The sequence below is a fragment of the Oncorhynchus gorbuscha genome, linkage group LG19, assembly GCF_021184085.1.
Source record: "Oncorhynchus gorbuscha isolate QuinsamMale2020 ecotype Even-year linkage group LG19, OgorEven_v1.0, whole genome shotgun sequence".
Taxonomy (NCBI): Eukaryota; Metazoa; Chordata; class Actinopteri; order Salmoniformes; family Salmonidae; genus Oncorhynchus; species Oncorhynchus gorbuscha.
This window is the reverse complement of record NC_060191.1, coordinates 76,326,109-76,347,175: the sequence shown is the minus strand read 5'-3', so window position 1 is coordinate 76,347,175 and position 21,067 is coordinate 76,326,109. Positions and strand designations below refer to the sequence as shown.

Genomic DNA, 21,067 nt, shown 5'->3' with positions numbered 1-21,067 from the left:
CAGAGACACAGGAGAGTGGACAGAGACAGACACAGGAGAGTGGACAGAGACAGACACAGGAGAGTGGACAGAGACAGACACAGGAGAGTGGACAGACACAGGAGAGTGGACAGACAGACACAGGAGAGTGGACAGACAGACACAGGAGAGTGGACAGACAGACACAGGAGAGTAGACAGACAGACACAGGAGAGTAGACAGACAGACACAGGAGAGTAGACAGACAGACACAGGAGAGTGGACAGACAGACACAGGAGAGTGGACAGACAGACACAGGAGAGTGGACAGACAGACACAGGAGAGTGGACAGACAGACACAGGAGAGTGGACAGACAGACACAGGAGAGTAGACAGACAGACACAGGAGAGTAGACAGACAGACACAGGAGAGTAGACAGACAGACACAGGAGAGTAGACAGACAGACACAGGAGAGTAGACAGACAGACACAGGAGAGTAGACAGACAGACACAGGAGAGTAGACAGACAGACACAGGAGAGTAGACAGACAGACACAGGAGAGTAGACAGACAGACACAGGAGAGTAGACAGACAGACACAGGAGAGTAGACAGACAGACACAGGAGAGTAGACAGACCCCCAGCTGATCTCACAGCTCAGACCAGACTTACCCTTACTACACCCTGACCCATCTAAATGAACTGACTCGTACCCTTATTACACCCTGACCCATCTAAATGAACTGACTCGTACCCTTATTACACCCTGACCCATCTAAATGAAGGTGATGATACGCTCTGTTCATATCCACACATTCATATGTGAATGTACTGTGGAAGAGTGACCATGTTTTGTCTCCTGATATGTTCTCTGATGGTCCTGATGGGTTGTAGGGATTCAGAGTCCATGTTTTGTCTCCTGATATGTCCTCTGATGGTCCTGGTGGGTTGTAGGGATTCAGAGTCCATGTTTTGTCTCCTGATATGTTCTCTGATGGTCCTGATGGGTTGTAGGGATTCAGTCCATGTTTTGTCTCCTGATATGTTCTCTGATGGTCCTGATAGGTTGTCGGGAGTCCATGTTTTGCACAAGCGATGCAAATGCTTTTAAAAATCAAGTAGAAATGAATCTGAGAACCATTTTATGGATGTATTGATTCACCTGAACAACAGCTGACCCTAAAGCACAGAACAGAATAGTCTTTCTCAAATCAACCACAAACACACTCGCTGGGGAGCTTGTGACAGACAGACAGAGACAGATGTGGATGGAAGAGACAGACAGACAGATGTGGATGGAAGAGACAGACCGGCATTGTCAGACAGATGTCGACAGAGAATGTGTGCAGGTTACTTTTAACGGGGAGGAGGAAAGACTAACAGAGAACCGTAGAATCAGGAGTTGATTATCTCTCTCTCTTGTAACTGTCTCTGTATAGTTGGCGTTGCGATCAGGTTTATCGTTTCTCATATGAACATGTTTCTTGTTTTATATTTTTCTCCTCCTGTGACAGTTTGTCAGTTATGCGTCTGTCTCACTATGCACTCTTAACGGCTATGTAACTACCTGCTTGACTGCAGCGATCACAATAGTAGTGATCAACCGGATTGATTGATTGATTGATTGACACCAATGGAAACAAACAGATTCTGGTTACAGGGGGAAGCACATCAATAAACCCACTACTTCCATAAAGTGCTTCCTGTCTCTTTTATTTTGGTCATTTATTATCTACCTACTTCCTGTATGCATTAGAAAATAGTTTGTTTATTCATAGTCCATCAATACAAAACAACAGCTCCACTTGCTGATATACCTAGTTTCATCATAACCAGTCATCCGCGGGAGATTCCTGGAACAGAAACCTGTGGGTCATACCGTAGGTCTACTTCGACTAAATTACCTGAGCGTGACGAAACGACAACAACCCCCGGTGCATACTGCTCCGTGACTCATCACGGAAAGAGTTCAACATCGATACCGAATTATAGGAATAATCAATTTAAAAAAATAGGACATGTTGTACATCTAATTAAATATGCCACGTTCATCAGCCTTCCCTGATCTCAAATCAAAATAAAACCCTCCATTTTCTCCCGCCACATTCAACCCAAAAAGCCCTACCGCCACCTGCCGGTGTTCAGTTACCGCCGCATCAGAAACCTGTTACACCTGTTCGGTGACACCAGGAACCAAAATGTCAAATCAACCTGGAAATAAACAAACATTGTCAAGATCTCGAACTCTTCATGTAAAGCGAATTGATGTAGATATGAGTTATTACCTTAAAGTCACCGCTTTATTCTCTATATCTGGCGATATGTGTAATATCTCTCTCTATTCAAGGGTCTTTATTGTCATGGGAAACATGTTAACATTATTACCAAGGCAAGTGAAGTAGATCATAAACAAAACATTAACAGTAAACATTACCCTCACAAAATAATAAAGACATTTCAATTGACATATAAGGTTTATACAGCGTGTTGTAACGATGTGCAAATAGTTGTTCTCTCCTGTTGGTTGTAATGTCGTCTTGATGCAGGAAGTCACAGGTGAGTATCGCTTAAACAGCGACACGCCCTGAAACCCGGAGCTCCGGAAAAACACTGTGCAGGTACTCGACAACAGGACTGCATCATACGTCCAAACAGTTGTTTTGCAACTAAAACGAGAGTTTCTATTGGACAAATTCAGGTAGATCACTCCCCGTGTCGTTACGTTTGTTTCCGTTTCAGAAAAGTTTTGCAACGGAATCAGCCTAATGAATTTCTCCTCAGATATCCGCGGTGGGGCCGTTTGCGATCATTCCTTGGACGATACCACACTATTAAAAGTGCGATTTGCTACAAAGGAAATACTCTTGAATTCATATTGATTTTATTGAAATTGGTTTCCTGAACTGTACTATTTCGGTTGCGGTGTTTTTATTTTTTTTAAATATATTTTTTTCTGGTTTGTGAATCACCTGTTATCGTGGAGGCCGTAGGACTCCATTGAAGACAAAAGGCCTACCTTCCACTCCCTCCCCTTGGAATTTACCTGAGGAGTAGCTGGCCTACACAAATCAGGAACAGACAGATTTACCTGCTCGCCAGCCACCATGGACTACATGGACTCTGGAATGAGATACACCCCCAATAAGGGACCGGTACTGTGGCCGTTTCTTCCTCTGGTGTTTATGTTGGTGTGTGTGTTTGTGTGGACAAATAGCTTGTTTGATTGGGGACCACCTCTCACAATTTAAGCCTCTATTACGTGTGTGTCTGTCATGCATTTTTTTAAAGATTGTTTAACAGCTGCCCAAGCTGCCCTGTTTATTGAGGGTTAGAGAGCTGCTCTGTTTGAGGGTTAGAGAGCTGCTCTGTTTATTGAGGGTTAGAGAGCTGCTCTGTTTATTGAGGGTTAGAGAGCTGCCCTGTTTATTGAGGGTTAGAGAGCTGCCCTGTTTATTGAGGGTTAGAGAGCTGCCCTGTTTATTGAGGGTTAGAGAGCTGCCCTGTTTATTGAGGGTTAGAGAGCTGCCCTGTTTATTGAGGGTTAGAGAGCTGCCCTGTTTATTGAGGGTTAGAGAGCTGCCCTGTTTATTGAGGGTTAGAGAGCTGCCCTGTTTGAGGGTTAGAGAGCTGCTCTGTTTGAGGGTTAGAGAGCTGCCCTGTTTGAGGGTTAGAGAGCTGCCCTGTTTGAGGGTTAGAGAGCTGCCCTGTTTGAGGGTTAGAGAGCTGCTCTGTTTGAGGGTTAGAGAGCTGCCCTGTTTGAGGGTTAGAGAGCTGCCCTGTTTGAGGGTTAGAGAGCTGCCCTGTTTATTGAGGGTTAGAGAGCTGCCCTGTTTATTGAGGGTTAGAGAGCTGCTCTGTTTATTGAGGGTTAGAGAGCTGCTCTGTTTATTGAGGGTTAGAGAGCTGCTCTGTTTATTGAGGGTTAGAGAGCTGCTCTGTTTATTGAGGGTTAGAGAGCTGCTCTGTTTATTGAGGGTTAGAGAGCTGCTCTGTTTATTGAGGGTTAGAGAGCTGCTCTGTTTATTGAGGGTTAGAGAGCTGCTCTGTTTATTGAGGGTTAGAGAGCTGCTCTGTTTATTGAGGGTTAGAGAGCTGCCCTGTTTATTGAGGGTTAGAGAGCTGCCCTGTTTATTGAGGGTTAGAGAGCTGCCCTGTTTATTGAGGGTTAGAGAGCTGCCCTGTTTATTGAGGGTTAGAGAGCTGCCCTGTTTATTGAGGGTTAGAGAGCTGCCCTGTTTATTGAGGGTTAGAGAGCTGCCCTGTTTATTGAGGGTTAGAGAGCTGCCCTGTTTGAGGGTTAGAGAGCTGCCCTGTTTGAGGGTTAGAGAGCTGCCCTGTTTATTGAGGGTTAGAGAGCTGCCCTGTTTTTGAGGGTTAGAGAGCTGCCCTGTTTGAGGGTTGAGCTGCTCTGTTTGAGGGTTAGAGAGCTGCCCTGTTTATTGAGGGTTAGAGAGCTGCCCTGTTTATTGAGGGTTAGAGAGCTGCCCTGTTTATTGAGGGTTAGAGAGCTGCCCTGTTTATTGAGGGTTAGAGAGCTGCCCTGTTTATTGAGGGTTAGAGAGCTGCTCTGTTTATTGAGGGTTAGAGAGCTGCCCTGTTTATTGAGGGTTAGAGAGCTGCCCTGTTTATTGAGGGTTAGAGAGCTGCTCTGTTTGAGGGTTAGAGAGCTGCCCTGTTTGAGGGTTAGAGAGCTGCCCTGTTTGAGGGTTAGAGAGCTGCCCTGTTTATTGAGGGTTAGAGAGCTGCCCTGTTTATTGAGGGTTAGAGAGCTGCTCTGTTTATTGAGGGTTAGAGAGCTGCTCTGTTTATTGAGGGTTAGAGAGCTGCTCTGTTTGAGGGTTAGAGAGCTGCTCTGTTTATTGAGGGTTAGAGAGCTGCCCTGTTTATTGAGGGTTAGAGAGCTGCTCTGTTTATTGAGGGTTAGAGAGCTGCTCTGTTTATTGAGGGTTAGAGAGCTGCCCTGTTTATTGAGGGTTAGAAAGCTGCTTTGTTTATTGAGGGTTAGAGATCATTCATGGGCCTGATGAAGCTAGGCTGATCATTCATGGGCCTGATCATTCATGGGCCTGATCATTCATTGGCCTGATGAAGCTAGCCTGATCATTCATTTGCTTTGTAAATTAGCATTGTGGCCCTGGTCTGCTCATTGCTAAAGAGATATCTGATAGAATACAGTGTGATCAGTCCCATTCATTCACTGCAATCGGACACCAGCATAGTTCCTTGAAAATGCAACCAATAAAAGCTTGACTATTTTGGTGGGGGCAGCAGAGCTAGAGCGAGGAGGGGGTCCTTCCCTACCTATACAATGGTAAGGGAACTGCCACACCTGAAGGCTACACAGCCGTGGGTCTATATATATATATATATATATATATCATTTAGCAGACGCTTTTATCCAAAGCGACTTACAGTCATGTGTGCATACATTCTACGTATGGGTGGTCCCGGGGATCGAACCCACTACCCTGGCGTTACAAGCGCCATGCTCTACCAACTGAGCTACAGAGGACCACCGTAATGTTCCTCTCACTGAAATGTTCTCCGAGCTAAAGACTGGCTTCCATCACATCAATCTCTACGCCGAGGACGTGGTAGCAACTGACGGTATTAACTATGTTGTTAAAAGTCGGCGTCTTGTTAGTGGGGGGTGTTTTCAAGCTGTTGGTCTGAAGACTGATTTCATGGCACGTCAATATGAATAGTCTCTATAGATTGAGCTGTAGTCATTAAAAGGCCATGCGATGCAGGTTAGCTACTATTGCTACCAACTCCGGGCCCTAGTTATAGCTTACACTGTCAGGAAAAACTCTTGAACCTAAATTTAGCTCTGTGTTAAAATGCTGTAGAAAAAGAGTGGGAGTAGAATGAACCAATCAGAAACCACAACACGGCGATGCACCGATCCCATTGTCCTGTCGAGACATGTTCCCAGGGAACTATTCAACGTACATTCAACGTTAGTGTGAAGGACGTGGAGAGGGTGTGATTTATACTTAAAACGTTTTAATCCCTACAGAGTAGTGATGTTGTAATCTACACTGAACAAACGTATAGACGCAACAGTGTTGGTTTCATGAGCTGAAATAAAAAGATCCCAGAAATGGTCCATACTGCACAAAAAAAAGCTTATTTATCTCAAATGTTGTGCACAAATTTGTTTACACCCCTGTTAGTGAACATTTCTCCTTTGCCAAGATAATCCATCCACTTCACAGATGTGGCATATCAAGAAGATGATTAAACAGCATGATCATTACACAGGTGCACCTTGTGCTGGGGGGACAATAAAAGGCCACTCTAAAATGTGCAGTTTTGTCACAAAACACAATGCCACAGATGTCTCAGGTTCTGAGGCAGCGTGCAATTGGTATGCTGACTGCAGGAATGTCCACCAGAGCTGTTACCAGATCATTTAATGTACATATCTCTACCATAAACTGCCTCCAACGTCGTTTTAGATAATTTAGCAGTACGTCCAAACGGCCTCATAACGGCAGACCACGTGTAACCACGACAACCCAGGACCTCCACATCCGGCTTCTTCACCTGCACCGGATCGTCTGAGACCAGCCTCCTGGCCGGACAGCTGATGAAACTGTTTTCACAAAAACTGTCAGAAAGGAAACTTTTCTGCATTCTCGTCGTCCCTAAAAGTCTTGGCTTGACTGCAGTTCAGCATCGTAACCAACTTCAGTGGGTAAATGCTCACCTTTGATGGCCACTGGCCTCGCTGGAGAAGTGTGCTCTTCACAGACTAATCCCAGGTTTCAAATGTACAGGGCAGAAGACATCGTGTGGGCGAGCGGTTTGCTAATGTCAACGTTATGAACAGAGTGCCCCATGGTGGGGTTATGGTATGGGCAGGCATAAGCTATGAACAGAATTGCATTTTTATCAATGTCAGTTTGAATGTACAGAGACACAGCGATGAGATCCTGAGGCCCATTGTCGCGCCATTCATCCACCACCATCACCTCATGTTTCAGCATGATATCCAACAACTCAATCTCTTTCAGTATTATAAATAAGTCCATGTCTTCCCCACTAGATTCCCCTGTTTCTTTTTATACATTTTTCTCTTGTGTTTTATTAAATGGATCGCAACTTTGGTTAAAAAAGTCTTCCAGGTAAAACTCAGTCCTCCTTGAAAGCAATTCAGTGTATCCGTAGCAACACAATGCTTCTACCCAACTCCCCTTGAAAAGTCCAACAAAATGGCAGCTCTTTTTTTTAAGGGAAGAGGAACTGAACAAGCTTGACTTGTGAGGATGACCACACTATGTATTTTTATCATGAGTAAAAAGCCAATAGGTTTTTTCTACCCAAAGTTGCAAAGAAAATGATGTGATCGTTTTAATACGAAAAACCAGAAAAATAGTTAAATGTAGCAGGAACAGTGGCATCTATATTAAGTTGGTAGTTTCATACACATTTTATAGTAAATAATGCAAGCAACTTGAATGGCAGTTTTTTTTTATCTGAACAAGGTTAAACACCACCAGATTGACATAGTATGTAGACACTGGTTGTTGGGTTTGGTGTGTGGGACCTGTTTGTTCCGGTCATTGGGGGGCCAGGGTCTTACTCACTGTTTTGATTATGGGCCAAATCAGATGTAAGGTAGCTCTAACTCCAAAAGTTCTAGGGACACTGAAGTCCATGGAGAATAAGTGCCCTCCTTTGGGTGTCCACTGCACTGAGGCAGAAACATTGTCCCCACTGATAAATCCACTATAATTGAGAATTTCAATAAGCATTTTTGTAGCGGATGCCATGCTTTCCACCTGGCTAAGCCAGTGGTCAACAGCACTGCACCCCCACAGCAACTCACCCAAGCCTTGGGAAGGTTGAACCTTCTCCCAAATCCAGTCAGCTGATGTTCTGAAAGAGCTGCAAAATCTGGAGCCCAGCAAATCAGCCGGGCTAGACAATCTGGACCCTCTCTTCCTAAAATTATCTTATTTCAACTCTGCGCCACATTCTTGTGAGGCAGATTCAACAGCCTTGGATTTCTCAAATGAACCTAGCATGGTTCACCAACTACTTCTCAGACAGTTCAGTGTGTCAAATCGGAGGGCATGTTGTCCAGGATCACGCAGTTCTTGGCGCCTCTGGGTTCAGGAGGACACGATGGAGTTGTATACATCAATGATGGCGAGATCTTGCTGCTGGTGATTCTCTGATCCACCCCGGGAGGAAGACAGCATTCTGTATTCATCTGGCCCTCCTTTGGACACTGTGATCCTCATCCAAACTGATCAATGTCATACAACATGCCTTCCTTGGCCTCCAACTGCTCTTAAACACTAGGAAAACTAAATGCATGCTCTTCAAGCAATGATAAGCAGAGACCATCCAGCATCACTAGCCTGTGACTTGGTTCTGACTCAGAATACGTGGAGGGCCAAGAACAGAGCCCTGGGGGACAAATACCTAGGTGTCTGGTTAGCCACCTGGTAAACTCTCCTTCCAGACTCACATTAGATGCATCTCCAAATGTTTGTTTATGTGTAACTCTGTGGTTGTTTGTATCGAACTGCTTTGCTTTATCTAGAAGGATGAGAGCAAATTATAATTTGTTCTCAACTATTAAAACAGCGAACTAGCCTACCTGGTTAAATAAAGGTGAAATAAATAAAAATGAAAAAATGTACTATATTTATTGAAGATTACTGATTTTGATTTCAATCAGTTATTTTTCAGAGAGATATATTTTAACAAAATAAGTTTCAGGAATGATAAACTTGTGTTTTAACAACATAAACTATTTTTTTTAAATCTGATACTGGTGGGTTAATTTTGAGGTGGATGTACACACCTGTGCGTTTTTCAGAGGTGGAATGGCACACCTGTGCGTTTTTGAGGTGGAATGGCACACCTGTGCGTTTTTGAGGTGGAATGGCACACCTGTGCGTTTTGAGGTAAGGGGAATGGTCACCTGGAAATGGTTTTGAGGTGGAATGGCACACCTGTGCGGGCAGGTGGAATGGCACACCTGTGCGTCACAAGAGGTGGAATTCATCTGGAGAGTTTTGAGGGGAGAATGGCACACACTGTGCGGTTTGAGGTGGAATGACACACAGGGAGAATAATTATTGGCAAAGAAGATGCCGTATTGTTGTAAAATGGTCTGAGCCAACAGCAGTCTTGCACAGAGAGCATTGTGGGTGATTGTAGTCAGGAGGATGTCTGTCAGGCTGGGTGGCAAACAGCTTCCTAGGGTCCAACTGATCTTTAAACGCTAGTAAAACCAAATGCATTTCAACCGTTCAGCAGGACCCAGCACGCCTGACTACCATCACCACCCTGGATGGTTCCGACCTTGAATATGTGGACATCTATAAGTACCTAGGTGTCTGGTTAGACTGTAAACTCTCCTTCCAGACTCATATCAAACATCTCCAATCGAGTCATCAAAGCCACGGAGTCGGGGAGGGCAACAAAGCCGGCCTGGAGGATAGGGGACAAAGAGTCAAGGGATAAAACTGACTAGAGGATCCTTGAGGAGGCAGAATCACAAAATAGGTGGGAGAAGGTTTCAGCAAAGGGATGCAGTTTATGACAGGATGGTTTTGGACAAGCACCTTATACCACCCACCACTGGGACGGCCTGTATGCTCATCGGCTGGCAGTGTGGGAGGTGTTGGATGAGATGCACTGGCTCCAGGTCATCTACAAGTCCATGGTAGGTAAAGCTCCGCCTTATCTCAGTTCACTGAGGCTGTGGAAGAACAGCATCTAGTATCCCCTCCTCTCTTCTCCAGACCATTTCCGGAGACCTTCTCCCTACCTCACCTGTCATAAACTCATCCCTGACCGCTGGCTAGGTCTTCAAGAGAGCGAGAGTTGCACCCCTTCTGAAAAAACCTACACTCGAGGAAAGATGTCAACAGGTACAGACGTGGGTAGGTTCTTTCTTTTCTCTCCAAAACTCTTGAAGGTGAGCCGTCCTTGGCCAGCTTATCAAGGCATCAAGCTCTCTGAATGACCTCTTGATCCAACCTCAGTCAGGTTAAATGACTAGGATTCAACTGAAAGGGCTAGTCTGTGACAGCATGGAATTCAAGGAGGCGATAGACAGATGGGTAAGGGGAGTTAACTCTCTCTCCTCTGCTCTCATCCTTGGGAGAGATCGGCTGCCTTCGATACTGTGAACCATCGGATCCTCCTCTCCACCCTCTCCGGTTGGGCATCTGGGCGGCCCACGAAGAGAGCGTCCTACCTGACAGGTCGCTCCTACCAGGTGGCGTGGTGATCTGTCTCTTCACCACGTGCTCTCACCACTGGTGTCCCCCAGGGCTCTGAGGGAGGCCTATTCTCGCTATACACCAAGTCACTTGGCTCTGTCATAACCTCACATGGTCTCTCCTATCATTGCTATGCAGGAAACACAATGAATCTTCTCCTTTCCCCCTTGGGATGACCAGGTGGAGAATCGCATCTCTGCATGTCTGGCAGACATATCAGTGTGGATGACGGATCAGGGATAAGCAGACACATCGGCAAGACAGCTGCTCTTCCAGGGGAGGACTGCCCGTTCCATGATCTGCCATCACGGTTGACAATCCATTGTGTCCTCCTCCCAGTTCAGCGCTAAGAACCTTGGCAAGATCCTTGACAAAAATGATTAAAATGAACATCAAGGCGGTGGCCCAGCTGGCAGTGGGGTTCATGCTCTACAACACTAATCAAGTCGACCCTTTCTCAATAGTTTCTGCAGTGGTCCTAATCCAGGCACTTGTCAGGCCCGCCTGGATTACTGTTGCTGTTGGCTGGGCTCCTGCCTGTGCCATTAAACCCCTACAACTCATCCAGAACGCCGCAGCCCGTCTGGTGTTCAACCTTCCCAATAGATCTCACGAACCTAGAAAATCCTCCGACTACCTATCTTTCTCCATGTGGCTTAGCCAGTTGAAGCTACGATCAAACAAATCAAGACCATGGTGCTGTAACGGAAATGAAGTGAAAATGTGATACAACCTCCAGGCTCTGATCAGTTGAGTTCTATAAACAAGGGCACGTTCATCCACCGTCTGGCCTGCTGTCCCTACCACTGAGGAAGTCACCCGTTCAGCCCAGTCAAAACTAGCTGGCTGCTCTGGCCGGTAAATTGGAAGATAATCACTCTAAGACTACACACTCAAAACCTAAACAACCTGAAATTATCTTTAAGGAATACGAAGGAGCAAGGACAGCTAAATCCTTCTCACCCCCCTTTAAGACTCCTTTTTCTCTGTATTATTGACTTGTTAATTGTTTACTCCATGTATAACTCTGTGTTGTCTGTCCACACTGTTATGCTTTATCTTGGCCAGGTCGCAGTTGTAAATGAGAACTTTTTCTCAACTAGCCTACCTGGTTAAATAAAGGTGAAATAAAAACACTTCTATCTTTGATCCACAAGACCTTACGGCTATCCTGGTTCTCCACTGAGAGGATGAACTTCTATCCTGGCCCTCCACAAATCATAACCTTACTTCTATCCTGGCCCTCCACACCACAAAACCTTACTTCTATCCTGGTTCTCCAGACCAGACCTTACTTCTATCCTGGTTCTCCACACCATGACCTTACTTCTATCCTGGCCTCCACCCCACATGACCTTACTTCTATCCTGGTTCTCCACACCAGACCTTACTTCTATCCTGGTTCTCCACACCTCTCCAGTACTTCTATCCTGGTTTGACACCAGATTATTCTATCCTGGTTCTCACACCAGACCTTACCTATCCTGGTTCTCCACCCCACACCTTACTTAAATCCTGGTTCTCCACAAAGCACCTTACTTCTATCCTGGTTCTCCACACCAGACCTTACTTCTATCCTGGTTTCCACACCAGACCTTACATTATATCCTGGCCCTCCACCCTCTCCAGTACTTCCAGGTCCAATATTTGACATGGATTATATTGTTCACTATCTCCCCTCAACCGCACATCAATAAATGATGGGGACAAAGCACTGGAATTGTTGACTTTGGGCGCACTAAAGCCCCTAGGAGGTGGTTTAAACTACATTATATTGTTGACTTTGAGCGCACTAGAGCCCCTAGGAGGTGGTTTAAACTACATTATATTGTTGACTTTGGGCGCACTAGAGCCCCTAGGAGGTGGTTTAAACTACATTATAATGTTGACTTTGGGCGCACTAGAGCCCCTAGGAGGTGGTTTAAACTACATTATATTGTTGACTTTGGTGCACTAGAGCCCCTAGGAGGTGGTTTAAACTACATTATATTGTTGACTTTGGGCGCACTAGAGCCCCTAGGAGGTGGTTTAAACTACATTATATTGTTGACTTTGAGCGCACTAGAGCCCCTAGGAGGTGGTTTAAACTACATTATATTGTTGACTTTGGGCGCACTAGAGCCCCTAGGAGGTGGTTTAAACTACATTATATTGTTGACTTTGGGCGCACTAGAGCCCCTAGGAGGTGGTTTAAACTACATTATAATGTTGACTTTGGGCGCACTAGAGCCCCTAGGAGGTGGTTTAAACTACATTATAATGTTGACTTTGGGCGCACTAGAGCAAATGAAATAAAAAACTAAATTGACGATGGCTATAAGCCAATAGAACAGGCCTTCTTTAGGTTGTGTTGTTGAATCCCAAAGTACAGCTTTGTTACTTTATGTATTCGCTTTTTAAACGAAGTGCCAACGAAACTCAAAAAACCTGAAGTGAGTTATTTGACCTAGTGATTAGTGGAGACCCACCTCAAGCCTGCTCCCTCCTAGCAGGTTTGGCAACATTTAACTCAGTGAAAGTCTTCCTCCCTCTCTCTCTCGCTCTCTCTGCATCTGCCTCTCTCTCTCTCTCTCTCGCTCTCTCTGCGTCTCTCTCGCTCTCTCTGCGTCTGCCTCTCTCTCTCTCTCTCTCTCTCTCGCTCTCTCTGCGTCTGCCTCTCTCTGCCGTCTCTCTCTCGCTCTCTCTGCGTCTTCTCCCTCCTCTCTCTCTCGCTCTCTCTGCGTCTTCTGCTCTCTCTCTCGCTCTCTCTGCATCTGCCTCCTCTCTCTCTCGCTCTCTCTGCGTCTGCATCTCTCGCTCTCTCTGCGTCTGCCTCTCTCTCTCGCTCTCTCTGCGTCTGCATCTCTCGCTCTATCTGCGTCTGCATCTCGCTGCTCTCTCTGCGTCTGCCTCTCTCTCGCTGCTCTCTCTGCGTCTGCCTCTCTCTCGCTGCTCTCTCTGCGTCTGCTCTCTCTCGCTGCTCTCTCTGCGTCTGCATCTCTCGCTGCTCTCTCTGCGTCTGCATCTCTCGCTGCTCTCTCTGCGTCTGCATCTCTCGCTGCTCTCTCTGCGTCTGCATCTCTCGCTGCTCTCTCTGCGTCTGCCTCTCTCTCGCTGCTCTCTCTGCGTCTGCCTCTCTCTCGCTGCTCTCTCTGCGTCTGCCTCTCTCTCGCTGCTCTCTCTGCGTCTGCCTCTCTCTCGCTGCTCTCTCTGCGTCTGCATCTCTCGCTGCTCTCTCTGCGTCTGCGCTCTCTCTCGCTGCTCTCTCTGCGTCTGCATCTCTCGCTGCTCTCTCTGCGTCTCTCTCTCGCTGCTCTCTCTGCGTCTGCATCTCTCGCTGCTCTCTCTGCGTCTGCCTCTCTCTCGCTGCTCTCTCTCGCGTCTGCCTCTCTCTCGCTGCTCTCTCTGCGTCTGCCTCTCTCGCTGCTCTCTCGCGTCTCTCTCTCGCTCTCTCTCTCGTCTGCCTCTCTCGCTCGCTCTCTGCGTCTGCCGTCTGCCTCTCTCTCGCTCTCTCTGCGTCTGCCTCTCTCTCGCTCTCTCTGCGTCTGCTGCTCTCTCTCTCTGCTCTCTCTCGCTCTCTCTGCTCTCTCTGCGTCCTCTCTCTCTCGCTCTCTCTGCGTCTGCCTCTCTCTCTCTCTCTGCGTCTGCCTCTCTCTCTCGCTCTCTCTCTCTCTCGTCTGCCTCTCTCTCGCTCTCTCTGCGTCTGCCTCTCTCTCTCGCTCTCTCTCTCTGCGTCTGCTCTCTCTCTCTCTCGCTCTCTCTGCTTCGTCTGCCTCGCTCTCTCTGCGTCGTCTCTCTCTCTCGTCTCTCTCTCTCGCGTCTGCCTCTCTCTCGCTCTCTCGTCTGCCTCTCTCTCGCTCTCTCTCTCTCTCTCTCGTCTGCCTCTCTCTCGCTGCTCTCTCTGCGTCTGCCTCTCTCGCTGCTCTCTCTCGTCTGCCTCTCTCGCTGCTCTCTCGTCTCTCTCTCGCTCTCTCTCGTCTGCCTCTCTCGCTGCTCTCTCTGCGTCTGCCTCTGCTCTCTCGCTCTCTCTGCGTCTGCCTCTCTCTCGCTCTCTCTGCGTCTGCCTCTCTCTCGCTCTCTCTGCGTCTGCCTCTCTCTCTCGCTCTCTCTCGCTCTCTCTGCTTCTGCCTCTCTCTCTCGCTCTCTCTCGTCTGCCTCTCTCTCTCTCTCTGCGTCTGCCTCTCTCTCTCTCGCTCTCTCTGCGTCTGCCTCGCTCTCTCTCTCGCTCTCGCTCTCGCTCTCTCTGCGTCTGCCTCTCTCTCTCTCTCGCTCTCTCTGCGTCTGCCTCTCTCTCGCTCTCTCTGCGTCTGCCTCTCTCTCGCTCTCTCTCGTCTGCCTCTCTCTCGCTCTCTCTCGCTCTCTCTCTCTCGTCTGCCTCTGTCTGCTCTCTCTCTCTCTCTGCCTCTGTCTCTCTCTCTCTGCGTCTGCCTCTGTCTCGCTCTCTCTCTGCGTCTGCCTCTGCTCTCTCGCTCTGCCTCTGCGTCTGCCTCTGTCTCGCTCTCTCTCTGCGTCTGCCTCTCTCTCTGCGTCTCCCTCTCTCTCTCGTCTGCCTCTCTCTCTGCGTCTCCCTCTCTCTCTGCGTCTGCCTCTCTCTCTGCGTCTCCCTCTCTCTCTGCGTCTGCCTCTCTCTCTGCGTCTGCCTCTCTCTCTGCGTCTGCCTCTCTCTCTGCGTCTGCCTCTCTCTCTGCGTCTGCCTCTCTCGTCTGCCGTCTGCGTCGCTCTCTCTGCGTCTGCCGCTCTCTCTGCGTCTGCCGCTCTCTCTGTGTCTGCCGCTCTCTCGGTCAGTGTGTCGGCGCAGAGCCTCACCAATACATTCAAAAGCAATTTATATTCAGCTCAAGGCTGTCAAACGTACAAGATTGGTTTCCAGGTCTCAGATTAAAGACGGTTGTGTATTCCTAATATCTACATGGCATCTTGTCGGTGTGACAGTGTCTTACGTCTCCCTCTCTCTCAGGACAGGGACTGGGACCAGGATGTGACGTTCCTCCCAGCAGCTGACAGTAAGAAGTTAGAGAAGAAGAAAGGACCAGGGAGAGTCGGGGCTGTGATCGGCATCGTTATCTTCGCTGCTGTCATCGCCCTTATGACCGGCCTACTGGTCTGGCACTTCCACTGTGAGTAGCCCTGCCCCTCTCTTCTTCTCTTCCACTGTGAGTAGCCCTGCCCCCTCTCTTCTCTTCTCTTCCACTGTGAGTAGCCCTGCCCCTCTCTTCTTCTCTTCCACTGTGAGTAGCCCTGCCCCTCTCTTCTTCTCTTCCACCCCTGCCCCTCTTCTTCTCTTCCACTGCCCTGCCCCCTCTCTTCTTCTCTTCCACTGTAGTAGCCCTGCCCCTCTCTTCTTCTCTTCCACTGTGAGTAGCCCTGCCCTGCCCCCTCTCTTCTTCTCTTCCACTGTGAGTAGCCCTGCCCCCTCTCTTCTTCTCTTCCACTGTGAGTTGCCCTGCCCCCTCTCTTCTTCTCTTCCACTGTGAGTAGCCCTGCCCCCTCTCTTCTCTTCTTCTCTTCCACTGTGAGTAGCCCTGCCCATTCTCTTCTTCTCTTCCACTGTGAGTAGCCCTGCCCCCTCTTCTTCTCTTCCACTGTGAGTAGCCCTGCCCCTCTCTTCTCTTCTTCTCTTCCACTGTGAGTAGCCCTGCCCCCTCTCTTCTCTTCTTCTCTTCCACTGTGAGTAGCCCTGCCCCCTCTCCCCTCTCTTCTCTTCTTCTCTTCCACTGTGAGTAGCCCTGCCCCCTCTCTTCTCTTCCACTGTGAGTAGCCCTGCCCCCTCTCTTCTTCTCTTCCACTGTGAGTAGCCCTGCCCCCTCTCTTCTTCTCTTCCACTGTGAGTAGCCCTGCCCCCCCTCTCTTCTTCTCTTCCACTGTGAGTAGCCCTGCCCCTCTCTTCTTCTTCTCTTCCACTGAACTAGCCCTGCCCCCTCTCTTCTTCTCTTCCACTGTAGCCCTGCCCCCTCTCTTCTTCTCTTCCACTGTGAGTAGCCCTGCCCCCCCTCTCTTCTTCTCTTCCACTGTGAGTAGCCCTGCCCCCTCTCTTCTTCTCTTCCCCTGTGAGTAGCCCTGCCCTCTCCCTCTTCCTGCCCTTCTCTTCTTCTCTTCCACTGTGAGTAGCCCTGCCCCCTCTCTTCTTCTCTTCCACTGGAACTAGCCCTGCCCCCTCTTCTCTCCCACAGCAAGAGCGACATCATTTATATATACAGAGAAAAGAGTCGGCCCGAGAATTGAACCCTGTGGTGCCCCCATAGAGACTGCCAAGGTCCGGACAACATTCCCTGCAATTTGACAAACTGAACTCTGTCTGCAAAGTAGTTGGTGAACCAGGCGAGGCAGTCATTAGAGAAACCAACGCTATTGAGTCTGCCGATAAGAATGTGGTGATTGACAGTGTCGAAAGCCTTGGCCGAGGTCGATGAAGACGACTGCACAGTACTGTATTTTATCGATGGCGGGTATGATATCGTTTAGGACCTTGAGCGTGGCTGAGGTACACCCATGACCGGCTCGGAAACCACATTGCACAGCGGGATTCGAAATGGTCAGTGACCTGTTTATTAACTTGGCTTTCGACAAGACTTTAGAGAGGCAGGGCAGGATGGATACAGGTCTGTAACAGTTTGGGTCTAGGTTGTCACCCCCTTTGAAGAGGGGGATGACCGCGGCAGCTTTCCAATCTTTAGGGATCTCAGACGATACGAAAGAATTTGAACAGGCTGTTAATAGGGGTTGCAACAATGGCGGCAGATAGTTTCAGAAAGAGAGGGTCCAGATTGTCTTGACCAGCTGATTTGTACGGGTCCAGGTTTTGCAGCTCTTTCAGAATGTCAGCTGACTGGATTTGGGAGAAGGAGAAATGGGGAAGGCTTGGGCGAGTTGCTGTGGGGGGTGCAGTGCAGTTGACCGGGGTAGAGGTAGCCAGGTGGAAAGCATGGCCAGCTGTAAAAAAATGCTTATTGAAATTCTCAATTATAGTGGATTTTTCAGTGGGGACAGTGTTAACTAGCCTCAGTGCGGTGGGAAGCTGGGAGGAGGTGCTCTTTCAGAACATCTGATGATTGGATTTGGGTGAAAGAGAAGCTGGGGAGGCTTGGGCTGCGGGGGGTGGGGGGCGGAGCTGTTGGCCGGGGTTGGAGTAGCCAGGAGGAAGGCGTGGCGAGCCGTTGAGAAATGCTTATTGAAATTTTAGATTTATCAGTGGTGACCGTGTTACCTAGCCTCAGTGCAGTGGGCAGCTGGGAGTAGGTGCTCTTGTTCTCCATGGACTTCACAGTGTCCCAGAACTTTGGAGTTAGAGCTACAGATTGCGAATTTCTGTTTGAAGAAGCTGGCCTTTGCTTTCCTACCTGACTGCTTGTATTGGTTCCTGACTTCCCTGAGCAGTTGCATATCGCGGGGACTATTTGATGCTATTGCAGTCCGCCAAAGGATATTTTAGTACTGGTCAAGGGCAGTCAGGTCTGGAGTGAACCAAGGGCTATATCTGTTCTTAGTTCTGCATTTTTTTGAACTGGGCATGCTTATCTAAGATGGTGAGGAAATTACTTTTAAAGAATGACCAGGCATCCTCGACTGACGGGATGAGGTCAATATCCTTCCAGGTTACCCGGGTCAGATCGATTAGAAAGGCCTGCTCGCAGAAGTGTTTTAGGGAGTGTTTGACCGTGATGAGGGGTGGTCGTTCGACCACGGACCCGTAGCGGATACAGGCAGTGATCGCTAAGATCCTGATTGAAAACAGCAGAGGTGTATTTGGAGGGCAAGTTGGTCAGGATAATGTCTATGAGGGTGCCCATGTTTATGGATTTAGGGTTGTACCTGGTGGGTTCCTTGATGATTTGTGTGAGATTGAAGGCATCTAGCTTAGATTGTAGGACTACCGGGGTGTTAAGCATATCCCAGTTTAGGTCACTTAACAGAATGAACTCTGAAGCAAAATGGGGGTCATTCAATTCACAAATGGTGTCCAGGGCACAGCTGGGAGCGGAGGGGGGTCGATAGCAGGCGGCAACAGTGAGAGACTTATTTCTGAAGAGGTTAATTTTTTTAATTAGAAATTCAAACTGTTTGGGTATAGACCTGGAAAATATGACAACTTTGCAGGCTATCTCTGCAGTAGACTGCAACTCCTCCCCCTTTGGCAGTTCTATCTTGACGGAAAATGTTGTAGTTGGGTATGGAAATCTCTGAATTTTTGGTGGCCTTCCTGAGCCAGGATTCAGACACGGCAAGGACATCAGGGTTAGCAGAGTATGCTAAAGCAGTGAGTAAAACAAACTTAGGGAGGAGGCTTCTGATGTTGACATGCATGAAACAAAGGCTTTTTTGATCACAGAAGTCAACAAATGCCTGGGGACATGCAGGGCCTGGGTTTACCTCCACATCACCCGAGGAACAGAGGAGGATGAGGGTACGGCTAAAGGCTATCAAAACTGTTCGCCTAGAGCGTTGGGGACAAAGAATAAAATAAGCAGATTTCTTGGCGTAGTGGAATAGATTCAGGGCATAATGTGCAGACAGGGGTATGGTGGGGTGCGGGTACAGCGGAGGTAAGCCCAGGCACTGAGTGATAAGAGACGTTGTATCTCTGGATAAGCTGGTTATAATGGGGCAGCAGGTAGCCTAGTGGTTAGAGCGTTGGACTAGTCGGTTGCAAGAACGAATCCCCGAGCTGACAAGGTACAAATCTGTCGTCCTGCCCCTGAACAGACAGTTAACCCACTGTTCCTAGGCCAGTTAACCCACTGTTCCTTGGCCAGTTAACCCACTGTTCCTTGGCCAGTTAACCCACTGTTCCTAGGCCAGTTAACCCACTGTTCCTAGGCCAGTTAACCCACTGTTCCTAGGCCAGTTAAACCGCTGTTCCCAGGCCAGTTAACCCGCTGTTCCCAGGCCAGTTAACCCGCTGTTCCCAGGCCAGTTAACCCGCTGTTCCCAGGCCAGTTAACCCGCTGTTCCCAGGCCAGTTAACCCGCTGTTCCCAGGCCAGTTAACCCACTGTTCCCAGGCCAGTTAACCCACTGTTCCCAGGCCAGTTAACCCACTGTTCCCAGGCCAGTTAACCCACTGTTCCCAGGCCAGTTAACCCACTGTTCCCAGGCCAGTTAACCCACTGTTCCCAGGCCAGTTAACCCACTGTTAACCCACTGTTCCCAGGCCAGTTAACCCACTGTTTGAAAATAAGAATTTGTTCTTAACTGACTTGCCTAGTTAAATAAAGGTAAAATGGGTGACAAAGGCCAGATATAATGAGTGGAACCCATTGTAAACTAAAACAATGTTAACCTAAACAACAGTTCCAAGGAATATTGACATATGAGAGAGACATAGCGAGACATAAAGTAGTCACAGGTGTTGATTTGGAGAGCTAAGACTTGGTTACGGGTTAGACAACAACAACTAAAAGGTATGAATGGGCCAGATGGGTGTTAACTACACACAGGGAGAGTTACGGCTGGGGACCACTGAGTGCCCTGCCCCCTCTTCTCTTCTTCTCTTCCACTAGGGCCCTGCCCCCTCTTCTCTTCTTTCTTAAACTGTAAAACAATGATAACTAACTTCTCTTCCACTGTATACAAGGAATATCTTCCAATGAGAGAGACTTCCACTGTGAGAGCCCTGCCCCCTTCTCTTCTTCTCTTCCACTGTGAGTAGCCCTGCCCCCTCTCTTCTTCTCTTCCAAAGTAGCCCTGCCCCTCTCTTCTTCTCTTCCACTGTGAGTAGCCCAGGTCTCTTGATCTTCCACTGTGAGTAGCCCTGCCCCTTCTTCCCTCTCTTCTTCTCTTCCACTGTGAGTAGCCCTGCCCCCTCTCTTCTTCTCTTCCACTGTGAGTAGCCCTGTTAGACAGTACTTCCACTGTGAACTGCCCCTCTCTTCTTCTCTTAAAAGGCCCCCTCTCTTCTTCTCTTCCACTGTGAGTAGCCCTGCCCCTCTCTTCTTCTCTTCCACAGCCCTGCCCCCTCTTCTCTTCTTCTCTTCCACTGTGAGTAGCCCTGCCCCCCTCTCTCTCTTCTTCTCTTCCACTGTGAGTAGCCCTGCCCCCTCTCTTCTTCTCTTCCATGGGCCAGAGTAGCCCTGCCGGTCTCTTCTTCTCTTCCACTGTGAGGGCCCTGAGTTCTTCTTCTCTTCCACTGTGAGTAGCCCTGCCCCCTCTTCTCTTCTTCTCTTCCACTGTGAGTAGCCCTGCCCCCTCTCTCTTCTTCTCTTCCACTGTGAGTAGCCCTGCCCCCTCTCTTCTCTTCCACTGTGAGTAGCCCCCTTCTCTTCTTCTCTTCCACTGTGAGTAGCCCTGCCCCCTCTTCTCTTCTTCTCTTCCACTGTGAGTAGCCCTGCCCCCTCTCTCTTCTCTTCCACTGTGAGTAGCCCTGCCCCCTCTCTTCTTCTCTTCCACTGTGTAGTAGCCCTGCCCCCCTCTTCTTCTCTTCTGTGAGTTCTCTCTTCTCTTCCACTGTGAGTAGCCCTGCCTCCTTCTCTCTTCTTCTCTTCCACTGTGAGTAGCCCTGCCCCCCCTCTCTTCTTCTCTTCCACTGTGAGTAGCCCTGCCCCCTCTTCTTCTCTTCCACTGTGAGTAGCCCTCTCTTCCTCTTCTCTCTTCTTCTCTTCCACTGTGAGTAGCCCTGTAGCCCTGCCCCCTCCTTCTCTTCCACTAGCCCTTCTTCTCTTCCACTGTGAGTCTTCTCTTCTTCTCTTCCACTGTGAGTAGCCCTGCCCCCCCTCTCTTCTCTTCCACTCTCTCTTCTTCTCTACTGTGAGTAGCCCTGCCCCTTCTCTTCTCTTCTTCTCTTCCACTGTGAGTAGCCCTGCTCCCCTTCCACTGAGTAGCCCTCTAGCCCTCTTCTTCTCTTCCACTGTGAGTTCTTCTCTTCCACTGTGAGTAGCCCTGCCC

General features: G+C 48.6%; 1 protein-coding gene across 1 annotated transcript in view; it reads left to right on the top strand.

Annotated features, from left to right (window-relative positions):
* The first annotated feature begins 2,560 nt into the window (after positions 1-2,560).
* st14a (ST14 transmembrane serine protease matriptase a) overlaps positions 2,561-21,067 on the top strand; it is a 52,128-nt gene continuing 33,621 nt past the window's right edge. Inside the window, exons 1-2 of the mRNA XM_046314031.1 lie at positions 2,561-3,113; positions 15,148-15,307. Coding sequence (XP_046169987.1) covers positions 3,066-3,113; positions 15,148-15,307 — 208 coding nt within the window. The 5' untranslated portion in view covers positions 2,561-3,065. The remainder of the gene's footprint in view (positions 3,114-15,147; positions 15,308-21,067) is intronic.